This window comes from Fistularia commersonii, chromosome 20 (genome assembly GCF_037954325.1).
Source record: "Fistularia commersonii isolate RoL2024-O1a breed Wild chromosome 20, RoL_Fcom_v1.0, whole genome shotgun sequence".
Taxonomy (NCBI): domain Eukaryota; kingdom Metazoa; phylum Chordata; class Actinopteri; order Syngnathiformes; family Fistulariidae; genus Fistularia; species Fistularia commersonii.
This window is the reverse complement of record NC_141303.1, coordinates 15525430-15540328: the sequence shown is the minus strand read 5'-3', so window position 1 is coordinate 15540328 and position 14899 is coordinate 15525430. Positions and strand designations below refer to the sequence as shown.

General features: G+C 45.3%; 2 protein-coding genes across 12 annotated transcripts in view; one reads left to right on the top strand and one right to left on the bottom strand.

The window, feature by feature from the left end:
- Positions 1-85: 85 nt before the first annotated feature.
- Positions 86-3941, bottom strand: hsdl1 (hydroxysteroid dehydrogenase like 1). Of its 4 annotated transcripts, none has more exons than XM_086167336.1 (5): positions 3486-3941; positions 2711-3156; positions 2441-2524; positions 1801-1926; positions 86-439 (listed from the first exon to the last, which is right to left on the bottom strand). In XM_086167336.1, the coding sequence occupies exons 1-5, from the start codon at positions 3703-3705 to the stop codon at positions 401-403; spliced, it is 915 nt and encodes a 304-aa protein (XP_086023462.1). In that variant the 5' UTR covers positions 3706-3941; the 3' UTR covers positions 86-400. The 4 variants fall into 4 exon arrangements, with proteins under 4 accessions (XP_086023462.1, XP_086023464.1, XP_086023461.1 ...); XM_086167338.1 differs by having other exon boundaries at positions 86-410; positions 2963-3156; XM_086167335.1 differs by having other exon boundaries at positions 86-410; positions 3486-3940.
- A 588-nt stretch (positions 3942-4529) lies between these two features.
- tbc1d32 (TBC1 domain family, member 32) overlaps positions 4530-14899 on the top strand; it is a 100403-nt gene continuing 90033 nt past the window's right edge. For 5 of the 8 annotated variants that reach the window (XR_015107698.1, XM_086167354.1, XM_086167349.1 and 2 more), the window contains exons 1-13: positions 4530-5554; positions 5674-5838; positions 6144-6315; positions 6395-6466; positions 6536-6661; positions 6864-6942; positions 7951-8054; positions 8132-8193; positions 8406-8547; positions 8628-8687; positions 9330-9411; positions 10740-10877; positions 13063-13152. Coding sequence is in view for 7 of the 8 variants with exons in the window: in XM_086167354.1 (XP_086023480.1) it covers positions 5313-5554; positions 5674-5838; positions 6144-6315; positions 6395-6466; positions 6536-6661; positions 6864-6942; positions 7951-8054; positions 8132-8193; positions 8406-8547; positions 8628-8687; positions 9330-9411; positions 10740-10877; positions 13063-13152 (1534 nt within the window). In the remaining variant the exon portion in view is untranslated. Of the gene's footprint in view, positions 5555-5673; positions 5839-6143; positions 6316-6394; positions 6467-6535; positions 6662-6863; positions 6943-7950; positions 8055-8131; positions 8194-8405; positions 8548-8627; positions 8688-9329; positions 9412-10739; positions 10878-13062; positions 13153-14899 lie in introns of those variants that run through there. The other 3 variants (XM_086167351.1, XM_086167350.1, XM_086167355.1) reach the window with 3 other exon arrangements.

The following is a 14899-nucleotide window of genomic DNA, read 5'->3' as shown; positions in this document are numbered from 1 at the left end:
CATGAATGCACCACGTTACTTTCTATTGCCAGACCTAGTATTTTCAAAGCTAATACGTGACCTCTCTGACAAACACACGAGTCAGTTTTACAGAGGGGTGGTAAGTTTTAATTTTGCTGACAAAATGCAGGATAAATGACAAATAACATCAAGATGACACAATGCCAATATCAGATGGAAAGTGTTTTTAAAAATCACATCACTAGCAATAAAAAAAAATCTATAACACACAATAAATGTATTCTTGATATATATTATAACAACTCAAAGTACCTCATCCTCACTCTTTTTCTAAACCACCTGTGTAGAAAAATAAATATTTTTAACCTTTTTAAGCCTTAGCTTGAATTGAAGAACATCAGGGATCCGAGAACCCAAATCCAGTCTGGAACGCACCTCATCAGGCCGTACTGTCAGGGGAGGACACCAAACACAACATCTGAAGAAGTTACATGCTGATTGGAGTTTGCTGTATGAGTGCTGCTGATTTTGTCAACGATCTGAATTCATCCATTGAAAAACAGAAACTCTGAAGAAACTTTGTGACAGAGGAAACTCCAATTCCCGATCCTTTGGCCTGGAGTTTTACCGTAATTTCCAGAATATAAGCTGCTGCTTTTTTCACACACTTTGAACACTGCTGCTTAAATAACGATGGGGCTTATTTATGGATGTTAGCCTTGTCACATCGGACCAATGAAATGACTGTGAAATTCCAAGGCTGTTCAATTCCAACACCAAAGAAGACTTTAACGATTTTAGTGCGCAGGGGGTAGACCAAGATAGTAATCAGCTGGGGAAGGACTACGCGGGGATCAAAAATTGACTTTTCCTTGTGTTATTTATTATTCATCTTTTTCATCAGCTGTATTACCGGCACTGGTCAGAAAAAAAGCATTTCCAGTACGTATTTGTGGACGCCACCTCTATGTATTTAATTAAAACTGTGTCAATATCTCATGTTACAACGTTGACACATGTAGCTTTTAGACAAGTGCAGCCTATATATGTACACATTTATTTGTTCAGTTATTTTTTGCTGGTGTGGCTTGTATTAAGGTCTGGTCAATAGTCCGGAAGATATGGTAATTTTAAAATGAATTCTGCTTCTTCTCTGCAAAAACAAGAATCGATAAAACCTGTCTAGGCGGTTGAGCTGAGCTCAGATTTGAACCCGGTTACAGCAGATCCGTTATATAAGTGTCCACAGTCACAATTTCAGAAATTAGGCGCGACAACTGTAAAATCCCCCCGTAACTAGCTGTGCTCTCAGAGCATCTGAGGGTATCTTGTTTTTGATCACAATTATACAACCAAGGTGATACCAACCCAATAAATGCTGAACTGCGTCCCTGGAAGGAGCAGGAGGAGCACAAGCAGGGCTGTTTAGAGGCCATGTGAGTGTCATAATTGCAGCTGTATTTTGCACAAGGCCTGTGAGATGCAGAAGAGTTATGGTAATCTGAAAGGTAATAAATGTTGAGGCGGCCTTGGGAGGAGACACATCTGGGCACGCTGTATCAGTCGAAGTGTAGATTAAGGTGGAGTTAATGGAGTTTATCATAACCTTCATTTATACTTGCTACAGTCGAGTACACGTCGGGTACATATTGTCAGAACGTATGTCCCATTTTGACTCAAGCGAGGTGGCAGCAAGTGCTGAAAATCGTTTATTTAAAAGCTGTCCTATTAAAAATGAATGCGCACTATTGTAGGTGCTTCTGACATGATCCCAAAAGTATCAATATGGGTCCTCCCAAATGATTTTGTTGTTTTAGAAGTAAGAATACTGGGCATTACCTGTAGGGTGTGGGGCCAGTAACCTGTGGTCCTACTGGAGACGCCCAGGGTGGAGATGGCGTGGTGTGCGTAGACCTCTGGGTGCGGTGCAAACCAGCCAGACGGTTGATTCTTGTTTGAGGTGATCTCGATATGAACAGAGTGATACCATCAAGGACCACAGCTGATGTTAATGTTCTTATTTAAATTCTGCATCAAGGATTTCAGCTCATATGGACTTTAACACAGCATTTATTTTTACTACTTTACGTGGATTTGATATCACAGGCCCTCCCAATGACTCAACTTCATGAAAAACAAACTAATTAACTTGTGCCAAAGAGTTGTGCAAGGTAATTTTGTCAATTCCAATGAATTCCGATTCCACAGCTTTGTTATTCTTGATTACCAATACCCCATTGGTCTTCACACACATCAAGAGTGTGATTAACTTTTTACCCCAAACAAGGTATAACACCACCCCAAGAGCCTGATAATAACAAGGTAAAAACACATCTCCTGCTCAGCCATTTAGCGGCTCACTGAGGAAATTCATAGTTGTAATAAAAAGATGCAATTGGGATCACTCCGCTTTAAAATTACTTTTGGTTGTTCTTTTGTGGTGTGGCGTTTGGAGTTTCGGTTCTGTTGGGCTCCTTACCTGAAATGGAATCAGATTTTGCACCACAATCCCCCTGCTGCCGTACTCCAGCTGGAGGGCTCTAGAGAAGTTGTCCAAGTAGCCCTGGGAAGACAGATTTGAACTAGTTGAGACATCTGAAGGTGACGAGTGAATTAAAAGAAGGTTTTTCATTAAACAAGTGCAATTGGCTGATGTGAAGGCAGGCCTTGTGGTTTCATATACATAAGCCCTGATGTATTTTCACCGCCCCCACGAGGACAGGACGACTCCAGCCTTGGTGTTTCTCACCACGGTGGCGCTGAGTGTCGCTCGTCCTGACCGAGGTCTACAGCCGGCCCCCGATGAAACGTTGACCATGGCTCCTCTGCCACGCCCCACCATCCCCGGCAACACCAGGCGGGCCATAAGGGTGGCAGCTGCTATGTTCCTTCTGACCAAACCCAGCAGCATCTCCTCTGGGACCTCTACCAAATTCTGGAGTGAGGCTGAGGACTCATCCACACAGTTCACCAGGACGCCGATATCTTTACCCCTCAGCACCTCTTTGATGGACTTGGTGGCTGCCGGTTCCAGAGACACGCCAATCGGGATGACGGTGGTCTCCACTCCATAGTGCAGGGAGAGAAAGGCGGCAAAGTCTGCCACAGCTGCCGTTTCCTGAGCAATAATGACAACGCTGAAGCCCTGCCTGGCCAGCTCCTCCGTATAGGCCTGGGCCACTGGCTCCCACGCACCTGATAGGACGGACAACATGACCTTTACTGGAGCACATTCCCTATTAATGTTCCGACAATTATAAAATTTAGTAAGAAGACTACGATTTCAAATGATATCATGGGAAGCCAAACCTCTTGCAAGGCTTTAAATAAAACAAACACAACCTCACTGATACTGCATGAATTTTAAATACTTAATTGCTAATTATCTCTTGATGCTCAGGTTGTTTCATGGTGATTTGAAAGTTATTTCCCCTTCTCAAATATCACCAGTGGTGCAGAATAAACAAAATCAGCACTGAATGAGATGAAATGTCCGAAAAATGCTCTGTTATCCTTTGTCTTACCTTGAACAACAGCCCAGTCTCCGTATCTTTGGGTCAACTTCTTATTCGCGATCATCCTCGGTATGAAGTGCACCCTGACCAGCATGCAGCAGTCTCTGAGCAGGCCTGCAGCCTTGGAAGCCGTGTACAGAGCACCGAACAGGGCCAAGGTTTCATAACAATAACTGCACGACCGAGAGATTTCCCTGCACAGCAGCTCGAAGCTGTCGACCGCCGCCATGGTGGAGTGCCGACTCGGTAACTTTTCTATCTAGCTAACGTTAGCTGATCGATTTAACGCCGTAATTTCCCGATGTAACGTTCACGAAGAGTTCCGAAGTGGGAATGAGACATGCTTCTGTGCCTAGATGATAAACTTACAAAAATAAAATAAATAAATGCAAAAAGAGGACAGAAGTTGAGTGGGGTAGAAACTCAAATGAAAGGCACCCGGAAAAGAGAGCAAAACAACGAGTCACGTGACTATGAAAATCTTTCAGTGATATGTTCAAAGTCCTATATAAAAAAACCCTACGATAGATGAATTTATCTTCGATACAATAGTCAAATTTTAAACTGTTGCATCCAGGAGATACATAATGTGTTTAAAATGTATACAAATTTTCAACAATGGAAACAACTCCAGATATCACCTTCCACTCAAGTACTGGTCAAATAGTCCTATTTACTCTTTTAATTCAAAAGACGCACGAATATCGTAAGTTGTTTCTATTTAAAACATTAACGCTACAATATGATAGTTGTTTTTATATTGAATATAATACACACACACACACACACACACACACACACACACACACACACACATACATATATATATATATATATATATATATATATATATATATGTATATATATATATATATATATATATATATACATACCTTCATTTCAGATACATATCCGATTATATGTTTATTTTTATTTCTATTTTAGTTAAAGTTAAAGTTAAAGTAATTCACACTCCACTGTCGAAATTGTTTTTTTTTTCGTCGATGTCATGAAGGCACCGCCGTGTTTTTTTTTTTGCGACGGCCCACAATGCACCGTGCCGAAACGACGTTTCCATAGAGACGCGCCTAACGATGAAAAGCGGCTCCCTCGACTTGACCAGGCCGAAACCAAGCAGCAAAGGCCCCAGCTGTCCCGGGCCTCACCATTGCAAGGCCGTCGCTCCTTCTCCGGGTGCGTTTCAACCGTTTTAGCAGAAGTCGGGCAGGATAGGTGTAGCTCGTAGCTGTGTTAGCTGTAAGCTAACGGCTAAAATGGCATCGGTTGTTTCTAGCCAACGTGAGGATGTAACTAATACATTGTGGATTGAATTTACAGGTTAAACCGAGTGAGATCAGATGGCTAGTGCGATAAATCTATTGATCTCAAGTTTCAAATTTCAATGTATTTATGGCCATTTATACAGTCTGGAAACCTGTGATCCCTGTACAATTACATTCTTATGTTGCTGTCCACAGTGAGGCCAGATAGGCAGCAAAATAAAAACAAACAATAAGCATATTATTACAACAAGCTGCAAACAGTTCAAGCAAATGTAAATAGTATTAACAGGATGTGCAAGAAAGAAAGAGTGCACATTGAAATGGAAACAGTTGTGTTCACAGGATACAGATTGACATCTTAAAAGTGGAGTGCAGCTTTGAGTATATGAACTCACGAAGAGCAGGTTGTATGCAGACAGTTGTGCTGGATGTGCGGTGCAGTTTTCAATAAGCTTGAATTCCAAGGGTTTTCCATGATACAGGTTTTAGATCAAACTCTGAGAAGAGGAAAGAGACACTGCTGGAGACTATTTTACATAGAATCACTGAGAAAATGAAAACACGTGTTTCTTGCACGGCTTTTGGTGAATCTCTGGGCTGCAGGTCTTCTTTCTCCAGTCGGCATTTGCTGTTTACAGGGATGTCTAAGGTTTTGGTTGAGGATCAGGCGGAGTTGGAGACTCTGCTCAAGAAGCTGCTGAGGAGTACCGGGGACAGGATTTCTGGGGCTCCTTCGGCAGAGTGCGCCGAACAGATCCTGCTTCACCTGGAGGAAACTGACAAGAACTTCCACAAGTGAGGCAGACAATGATTTTTATGGAATTTTCTGGATTCATCAATTCATTGATGAGGAACCAAGACATGAAGCTACGTTTTGTTGATTTCTTTGTCTTTCCAACCCCCCTTCACTACAGCTATGAGTTTGTCAAGTTCCTCTGGCAGCATATGGAGAATTCCCTGGGGAACGTGGTGGAGGAGGAGACCAAGAAGCTGACCAGGGGCGATGGACAGCATGCCATTGGACCAGGACACGACATCTTGATTGAGGCCTTGACCTGCCGGACCCGCGAGTCTGCTGTGTGAGTCCCGCAGAGGCTGCACGTAGTATTCCTCCTCATCTGGAGTAAACAGTACTTAAGTGCAAACATAGAACAGGAGAAGGGTCCAGATTTTCCAAACAATTGTAAACCAGTAGTTTATTACGATTGGTGACTGGCTCTGGGTTAGATGGAGGCGGATGATTGACTGTGGCTTAGATGGAGGCGCTTGATTGGCTGTGGGTCAGATGGAGGTGGGTGATTGGCTGTTGGTTAGATGGAGGCAGGTGACTGGTTGTGCATTAGTCAGCGTTTGAGGTAAAATAGCATCTCCGTGCTCGGCTCAGGTACCAGCAGATGCTGAAGACTCTGAAAGGTGGCGTTACGATTGCCGTGGAGTCTCTGATCAACAAGTTTGAGGAGGACCAGCGCAGGGAGTTGCACAGGGAGAAGCAGCGCTGCCAGTTCACCAGCCACTACAACGATGACTGCTCCGACAGCGGCGACTCTTTCAACCAGGTGTGACACTCGCCGTCGTCGCTTCTGACCAGAGCTCCTGTGCGGCCGCCTCACACCCTCTTGTTTGTCCGTCTTCTAGAGCTACGCCTTCATCAGACAGGAGCAGCTGCAGGTGCTGGTGGAGAGGCTGGACCCCAGCAGACCCACAGAGGTAGACGGGGATCTGATCTCTGTTTTCAAACGAACGCTGAGATGTTAAGAAATATCCCTGTGTGTGCAGGAGCGTCGTCAGGCCCTGCAGGTCCTCTGCGCAGCCCCGCCATCAGATGTCCTGACTTGTGACAGCTGGAGCCTCCTGCTCAGGAACCTGTGCGCCGCTCTGACTGAGTGCAAGCCTTACCTCAGCGTGAGTCCTTCTGTCCGGCCCTGAAAATGAGCGTGAAGCAAACTGCTGGTACATCAGAACAATGCCAATTAGCTGTTTGACATGAGCATTAGCCTTTAGAAAAGGAGCCCTTAGCTCCTCTCTGGCCCTTGTTCCTTCACTGTTAAAATCACCTAATTTGAAAGTCACCCCAGCTTTTAACTGTTTGCTGTCTCTCCCTCAGGATCATGTGCTGCAGTTTTTCGCCAAGAGCTTCTCATCCTCACCGCTGAATGTGACGCGGGAGATCTACACCAGCTTGGGTGGGTGCTGCCACGCACTTCATACCTCTCTTCAGCACCGTTGTCGAAATATTCTTGTAGTAACGACTGGACTTGAATTTCTTCCCTTGAAGACGTTTCATACCCTCATCCCAGAGGCTTCTTTAGCTCTTATGACCTATGGGGAGTTTCCAGGGTTGTGGGCGGTCTAGGTAATGGTGGCTTGTTATGGAAATGGCAGTTGATCTACAGAAACTAGGTGTAAGGGGGTTGTTATGCTTATGGAGGTGTTGTTTGTTGGGACAAAGGAGCAATTTTTGCAAGATTACCTGGACTGGAATGTGAAAAGTTGAAGCTAAACAAAGGAGTGAAACCTGTTGAATCCCATGACCTGAGGATCAGGTGGAAGTCACCAGGGGCTGCTTCTGGTGGTGGATCCTTCCTGGTTGTTTTGAGGGGGCAGAAGGTCCTGGTCTGTGTGACAGTTACATTCAGAAACTCCCCACAGGTCATGAGAAGTGAAGGTGAAGCCCATGATTCTCTCTGGGCTAGCTAGCTAGCTAGCTATTGGTGACAGCATGTCCCACTGTCTTTAAACGCCACTTCCTAGACAGTGGTGGCCATGTTTATGTCATCCCGCTCGCTCCTAACTCAGATTTAGGCTCCAATCACAAAACAAAACATCTAATGAGCTCCTAAGCCGATGCACTCATAAATCAAAATTCCACTGTACCCTCTTGTCTGTGGAGGCTTAATCATCTAGGTCATCGTGAATTCTTGTCGAAATCTTCTTGTCTTGGCAACCGTACTAGAATTTCTTCACTTGAAGATGTTTCACCCCTCATCTGAGAGGATTCTTCAATTCTGACGAACTGGGTGAAATATCTTCTAGTAAAGGAATTGAAGTCCAGTTGCTATGACAAGAAGATTTAAATTTTGACCTGGATGACTGAGAACCTCCCCAGATAGCTTCTCATAGGCTCCACCAACAAAATAAACAAAGTGTATTTTCTGTAGCACCACGCAGTGCATTGTATCTCTCTCTTGCAGCCAAAAGCGTGGAGTCAACTTTTCGCGCGCTCAAGTTGACTTTTCCGTCGGGCTCCATCGTGGTGGACGTGGACAATCCTGAGATCAGCAGTCTTCTCAAGCAGGTAGATGAGAGGTCCAGGGGTGTGGATGTGCACCGTCGCTGATACAAGGTTTTACATCTTCTGCTTCTCTGACTTAGATCAGGCTGATGAACGACTTCCAAAAAGAGGTGACGAACTTCTGGATCCGCCATCCGGAGAAGTGAGTCGTCGTTCCTCTGCCTCCACCCAGCACCTTCTAATTCATGACTTTAAAATTCTCATGGTGGAGTCGAACATCTAGACAATCACAGAGAGGGTTGAATATGTAAAGGCGGTATGAGTGTGCAAAAATAAACTATTTTTAACGTTTGAATTATCCGAAGCAGCATTTGAATATTTGCTCCATCGGTGAGTCGCTTGTTTCCCCCCCAGGTACATGGAGGAGGTCATTGAGAGCACCTTCTCCCTTCTGGCCGTCCGCCACGAGCATGGTTCGGCCCCGGAGGAGACCCTAGAGCCTGTCCACCTGCTGGCCCTGCTGGACGTCAAAGCGGAATGGTTCAACAAGTGGATGGTGGGTTTACGCGGCGTCCTGCAGGGTGGAGGTCGTCATCCCTCACTCACTCACGCCTCCCTCTCTTCCTTCTTGCCTAGCATGGCTTCTACAGCAGGACCGTGGTTCTCAGGCTCCTGAAGAAGAAGTACAAGTCTCTGGTGAGCAGAGGGAGCCCTCAAGATCCGAATAAAGGACCAACCCATGATTCTCTCCCCAGGAAGTCACGGATGCAGCAATAATCGGGAGTCACTGCGCCATTTAGCGCTGCCACCCGAGAGGGCCTTCAGTGTGCACGCTGGTTGGAAGTTAGCTTAACTGGAGCAAAAGAGTAATCTTCATCCCGGACATCCGGACTACCTGTGGAGAAATGAGGGTTCAACCTTTTCATCTGATCTCATGGCGTCCCCCGTCCGGCTTGCTGGATCAATGTGGGAGCGTGAGACGCGGCTTTGTCGTTTACGATTTAACGGTGTAATCCCGCTTCCAGAGGGGATTATTGCCAAATCACCCCTGCAAGCTTCTTTAAAGTAACTGTCAATAAATCCCAGCCACTCCAGCGATGAAGGGCTTTGAACCTCCTCCTCTTTCTTCTCCTCCTTTTGAGGGCGAGACTTGGATCAGAGAATTGCACCTGTCCGAACGCTCTTGATTAAGTGGTTTGATAACAGAGAAGGATCGCGCTGGCACTAGTTCTAATCCCTTGCTAAGCCTGTCGTTTCCTTGCTGGTCACTAATGGCATCCTGATGAGCAGGTCTCATGCTTTCCAGGAAGCTGCCAAATAACCCAGGTCTTTCCGCAGGTGGTGGCAGCTGTGCAACAGTGCATGCTCTACCAGCAAGCTGCTGCCGGAGTGGCCGACACGAGGGAGCGGCTGCACGCTGGTGAGCATGACTCTTGATGTGGATGGGGATGGAGCCTGTGTGAGAACCTGACAAGAAGGTACTTGTCCAAATCTTCTTGTCTTGGCAACTGGACTTGAATTTGTTCACTTGAAGACATTTCACCCAGTTCTTCAGAACTGACGAATTCTCTCGGATGAGGGTTGAAACGTCTGAAAGTTAAGAAATTCAAGTCCAGTTGCCAAGACGAAGATTTCAACAAGAAATCATCATGATCTTGATGACTGAGAACGAGGAGGTACGGTGGAATCTTGACTTTTGAGTGCATTGGCTTAGGATCTCAGGACAAGTGCATTGGCTTAGGGGCTCAGTAGATGTTTTTTTTTTATAAATGGAGCCGGGATCCAACATGGCCGCCGCTGTCCAGGAAGTGGCATTTGAAGACAGTGGGACATGCCGCTGCTAGCTAGCTAACCCAGAGACAATCATGGAAAAACACAAGCTGGGTGTGTGTGTTGTGGACTTGTCCATGAAAAGATGGAGAAGTGACTAAGAGCATCGTGCAGGAGAAGGCAGGAGATGTTCACAGGGATGTGGTATGGCGGACGGCGAGGACATGGACGGATGAGTCGTCATTTGAGGGGTTTAAAAAGAGAAGCATCTGGTCAGGATTCCTCCCTGGTGAGGTTCAACCAGGAGGAGGAGGAAGTCCCCCGATGAAGATCCAGGACATGCTGGAGGGACTGTGTAGCTGGGCTTCAACCTGAATGAAAGGAAAGGTTGAGTAGATGAAGATGAGAGCACCCATGATGCTTGTTTTAAGAGAAGACAGGAGATAGAGCTGGTGGCACAGAGAGCAATCTGTGGAGGAGGACTAGGAACCTTCAGAGAGACAGCACATATTATGTTATGGAGATAAAGTCAGACTGTGATGGTTTGGACATGGAGGGATGGAGATGAAGATGTTTTCTTCTTGTGTAGCAAGAAGAGAAAAGTTTCCTTGGTTGTGAACAATGATAAAAGACCGTCAGCCAGAAGGAAAGGAAAGATGGAGAAGATGGACGTGAGAGCAGCCATACCCATGGTGTCTGGTTTGGAGACATTGAGGAGAAGACAGGAGGCAGCAGAGATGAAGATATGGAGGTTCCTCTTTGGGATTCAGGAGGATGGAGAGCATAAGGAGTGACAGAACATGGTAGATGCTCTGGAGATGGTTTGATCATGGACAGAGGAGGGCTGGAGAAGCTAGGGTAGAGGGATGCTGGAAGACCAGGGAGGTTTATGGATGGAGGGAACCTGGGGGTCCTGCAGGACCTCTTTTCGTTTGTGTATGTGTGATGCAGAGCCAATCAAACATGTCCATGCTCCAGGAGCCGTCCGGAGGGCTGTCTACACAGGGCAGCAGCTGCAATACGCCTATTTCGTCCACTCCCTGTGCCTCCTGGGGAAGCTGTTCATCTACCAGAGTGGGCGGAGACTGTTCCCCATCAGACTGAGGACGCACAAAGGTAACCCTGATGTTCTCTCACGGAGGGATGGTCTTATCTCCTCAGTGGGAGTGCACCCTGCCCTCCCCATCCCCGTCCAGGTTATGTAATTGTCGGGAGCGCCTGGCAGATGTTGTGCAATCAGAGTCTCCAGCTATTAGTCACATCACTTTGTTACATCAGGTCCTCCGGGGTATAAGGTTTTCCAACAAAAATGGACTACTTTTTATTTTTTTGTTGAGGTTAATATGAAACCTGTATGCTTGGTGTGGATGCAGCAAGTTTCGGTGCCACTGTGAGACTCGCCATGGCGAAAAATACAACAAAATGCATGGAGAAATGAGAAGACAGAACTGAGGCATCTTGTTGTTGAAATTGCACTTACTTTTCTTCATGAATCTCAGGTTGTTTGTCATGTAAAAGTTCATTACATATGAAGATAAAACAAAGGAAAAATTTTGACTTATTGTAAATTTTCAGTAATTACGCTATGATTTTACTGGTCCGGCTCCCTTGACATCAAATTAGGCCGTATGTGGCCCCAGGGACAACATGCAATTGACACCCCTGATTTATTGCACAGAAGACAATGGAACTATTCCACATACAGAGAATTATTGAAATATCAGAGTGAGGATTCTACAGTCTACACCAGGTGTGCCCAATACGTCGATCATGATCTACCGGTCGATCGCAAAGGTAGTGTGGGTAGATTGCATGGCGTTAAAACGGAGACGTCAGCCTCACAATGAAATTTGTCACTTGACTGACAGTCGGTCTGTCCAATCTGACCTTTTCTGACACAGGAGTCACTGCGCATGTGCAGATAACACTGCGTTCTAGCAAGCTAGCGAGTTAGGCTCCAATACATGTCTTCTAAACTTATGGGTATAAAAATTAGTGGGGGAGAATACAGAATGGAATACAGTCATTAGGCAGATGCTTATCCAAAGCGACTCACAGCGGAGATGCAGGGCACTGAACCTAGGACCTCATACGTGCGCTCATGCGTAAGCTTGCGCCCTACCACTGAGCTACATATTCACCAGGAGCTGGACTGGGTAAAAAGACTAAAAACCTATAACTTCCATTTGGAATGAGAGGTGTACTTTTTTTTACTATGTCATTTTCAAAGTGCATTTGCTTCATCTGCCAGTCTGCCATTGCTATACCGAAAAAGGGAAATGTGGAGCAGCATTTTCAGACAGTTCATAAAAACTACAGCACTGCCTTCCCTCTGAAAAGTGAGCTGACAAGGAGAAAGGTGAAGGAATTAAAATCTCAGCTGTCAGGACAGCAATAATTTTTCTCACAGCTAACTTCAACTATGCTGCTGACTCCACTCAAGTCATCAGAATAAGGTATTTACCAAAAAAGTACTCTATTGTAGTGTGCCATAAGGGTTCATGCAGTTATGCAAGATCCACAAACATGTATTGTGTTGAGTATACTCAGTAGATATATAAATAAATATATATTCAGCATATATTGTGGAGGTAGATCATTCGTATATGGTCATTTGAAAAGTAGCTCAAAAGGCAAAAAAGTGTGGGCACCCCTGGTCTACATGAATGACCACAGGACCGGACTTTGTTGTCCTGGTGTGTTCAGATTCTCATTCAGGGAAATACGTCACAATGGTCAGTAACTAATCAGGAAAGAATGATTTATTTAAAGTCAGGAAATACACTTATGAGATATCCCGGGGCGGAATGAATGTCACTTCGAGAGGATTGTTCATCCTCTCTGGACACCTGCTGAGACACGTCCAGCGGATGTGCAGGTGAGGAGGTTCTGGCCCCGAGCCAAGGGGAGCGCGCTCTTTTTATACCTCTGACCAAAATGTCGGGTTTACTTCCTTATAAGGACTTGTTTTACAACCCCTTGGAATGTGGGCACTTGGGTTGTGGATAGACTTCCACCCTGGCCCATCTTGACCCTGACCAAGGGATAAGCATTGTAGACAATGACACAATGGATAGAGATAAAAACAACGGAAGACAATGGACGAAGAAATTAAATTTAACTGCCTGGTGCAGGCATGCCGTCATGAAACGCCTGCTATTGTGTCAGACGTCCACAGGAGTGGACGTCTTCCCTGGAAATCAATTAGAAACTTTACAACTCTGAAGATGAAGATTAAAATGTTGTTTATGGCGGTCCTATGTGACTCAACCTAATGTGCTTCTCGTTATGTATGTCTCAGATGCCGTTGGTCTGACAGACACCGTGGTCACTCTGATAAACATCATGTGTCACCATGCGGAGCCTCTGCAGGACGAAGCCTCACACACAGGTGGGATGACACATCCACACACACACACACACACACATACACGTATCTTGGGTCAGGGTGTCCACATTCCTCAGACTGTATCTCTTATCTCCTAACCTTGCACTGAGTCAGACGGCTCCCCGAAGAGACCTTGCATTATTGCCCCATCCATTCCCTGCAGTTGATCGCGGCGGCCTCTGCTGTCAGTGACGGATAGCGTTCCCGCCGTCGAGCAATCGTCACGCGATGCCATGCTGAACGAGCCGTTGATTTATTTGAATATTTCACCTTGGGGTGAGGGTGGGGAAGTTGCGCCCCCTCTGAAGTTGTGATGTGGCCCCGCCTCTGTAAATGCTTTCATGGAGTTGTGGACGTCGATCTTCGAGGGTGATGGCGACTTCTACTCAGATTTACTTTGACCTCCAATTTATTGCCAACTTAAAAGAAGTTAATCTGCACTGGATTTGATTTACACACGCTCGCAAAAGAAATGGAAGAGCACTTTTAGAGTTTTATTGTCGTCTTTAATTTATAAGTTAATAAGTCACCCAATTCACATACTTCATAAATTATTTAATGTTATAATTATTATTCATTCTCTCGTTTATTTACAGGATTTTGTGATAGGGGGATTTTTTACTATATATTAGAGTTTTAATTTTGAGTCTCATTCTGATTAATACAAAAAAATCAGAAAGTAATATAAATCCCCTTACCCCAAAATAAAAATCCTGTAAATAAGTGAATGAATAAAAATAATAATAGTGATAACTTATAAATACAAGGGTCACAACAATAAACTGGCCCTTTTTGGTATTTTCACTTGCAGTAATATTATTCAGGCAATGCAGCCTCAGGGTGGCACTGGCCTGTGTCTCTCCAAGCCTGCCTTGGGGGGGCACGGAGCAGTGTCTCCCTGAGCCGGTCCCAAGCCCGGATAAATGCAGATGGTTGCGTCAGGAAGGGCATCCGGCGTAAAACTTTTGCTATAACCAAACATGCGAGTCAACCATAACTATACCATACTGGATTGGTCGCGGACCGGGTTAACAACTGCCATTGGTACTGATGACCTACAGGGTACTAATGGAAATTGGGCAGGAAAAGGTAGAGAGTTGGTCGACATGATGCAGAGAAGGAAGGTGGATATACTGTGTGTCCAGGAGACCAGGTGGAAAGGTAGTAAGGCTAGAAGCTTAGGAGCAGGCTATAAGTTGTACTAATATGGTACTGACAAGAAGAGAAATGGAGTAGGAGTTATCTTGAAGGAGGAGTTTGTTAGGAACGTCCTGGAGGTGAAAAGAATGTCAGATAGACTAATGAGTCTGAAATTGGAAATTGAAGGTGTGATGCTCAATGTTGTTAGTGTCTATGCCCCACAGGTGGGATGTGAATCTGAAGAGAAGGAGAAGTTCTGGAATGAGTTGGATGAAGTGATGCAGAATATTCCCAGAAATGAGAGAGTGGTAATTGGTGCAGACTTCAATGGACATGTTGGTGAAGGCAATAGGGGGGATGAAGAAGTGATGGGCAGATTTGGTATCCAGGATAGGAATGCAGAGGGACAGAAGGTGGTAGATTTTGCAAAAAGGATGGAAATGGCTGTAGTGAACACCTTTTTCCAGAAAAAACACGAACATCGGGTAACTTATAAGAGCGGAGGTAGGAGCACGCAGGTAGACTACATCTTGTATAGACGAGGTAACCTGAAAGAGATCAGTGACTGCAAAGTACTTGTAGGTGAGAGTGTAGCCAGACAGCATAGGAT

What these genes read in the sequence shown, in the direction of transcription:
- hsdl1 (XM_086167335.1), bottom strand. Translation starts at nt 3,705, where the DNA reads ATGGCGGCGGTCGACAGCTTCGAGCTGCTGTGCAGGGAAATCTCTCGG. An exon ending in AGACTGGGCTGTTGTTCAAG is followed by an intron (nt 3,157 to 3,485) that starts GTAAGACAAAGG and finishes CCGTCCTATCAG; the next exon opens with GTGCGTGGGAGCCAGTGGCC. An exon ending in AAAATCTGATTCCATTTCAG is followed by an intron (nt 1,927 to 2,440) that starts GTAAGGAGCCCA and finishes GTTCATATCGAG; the next exon opens with ATCACCTCAAACAAGAATCA.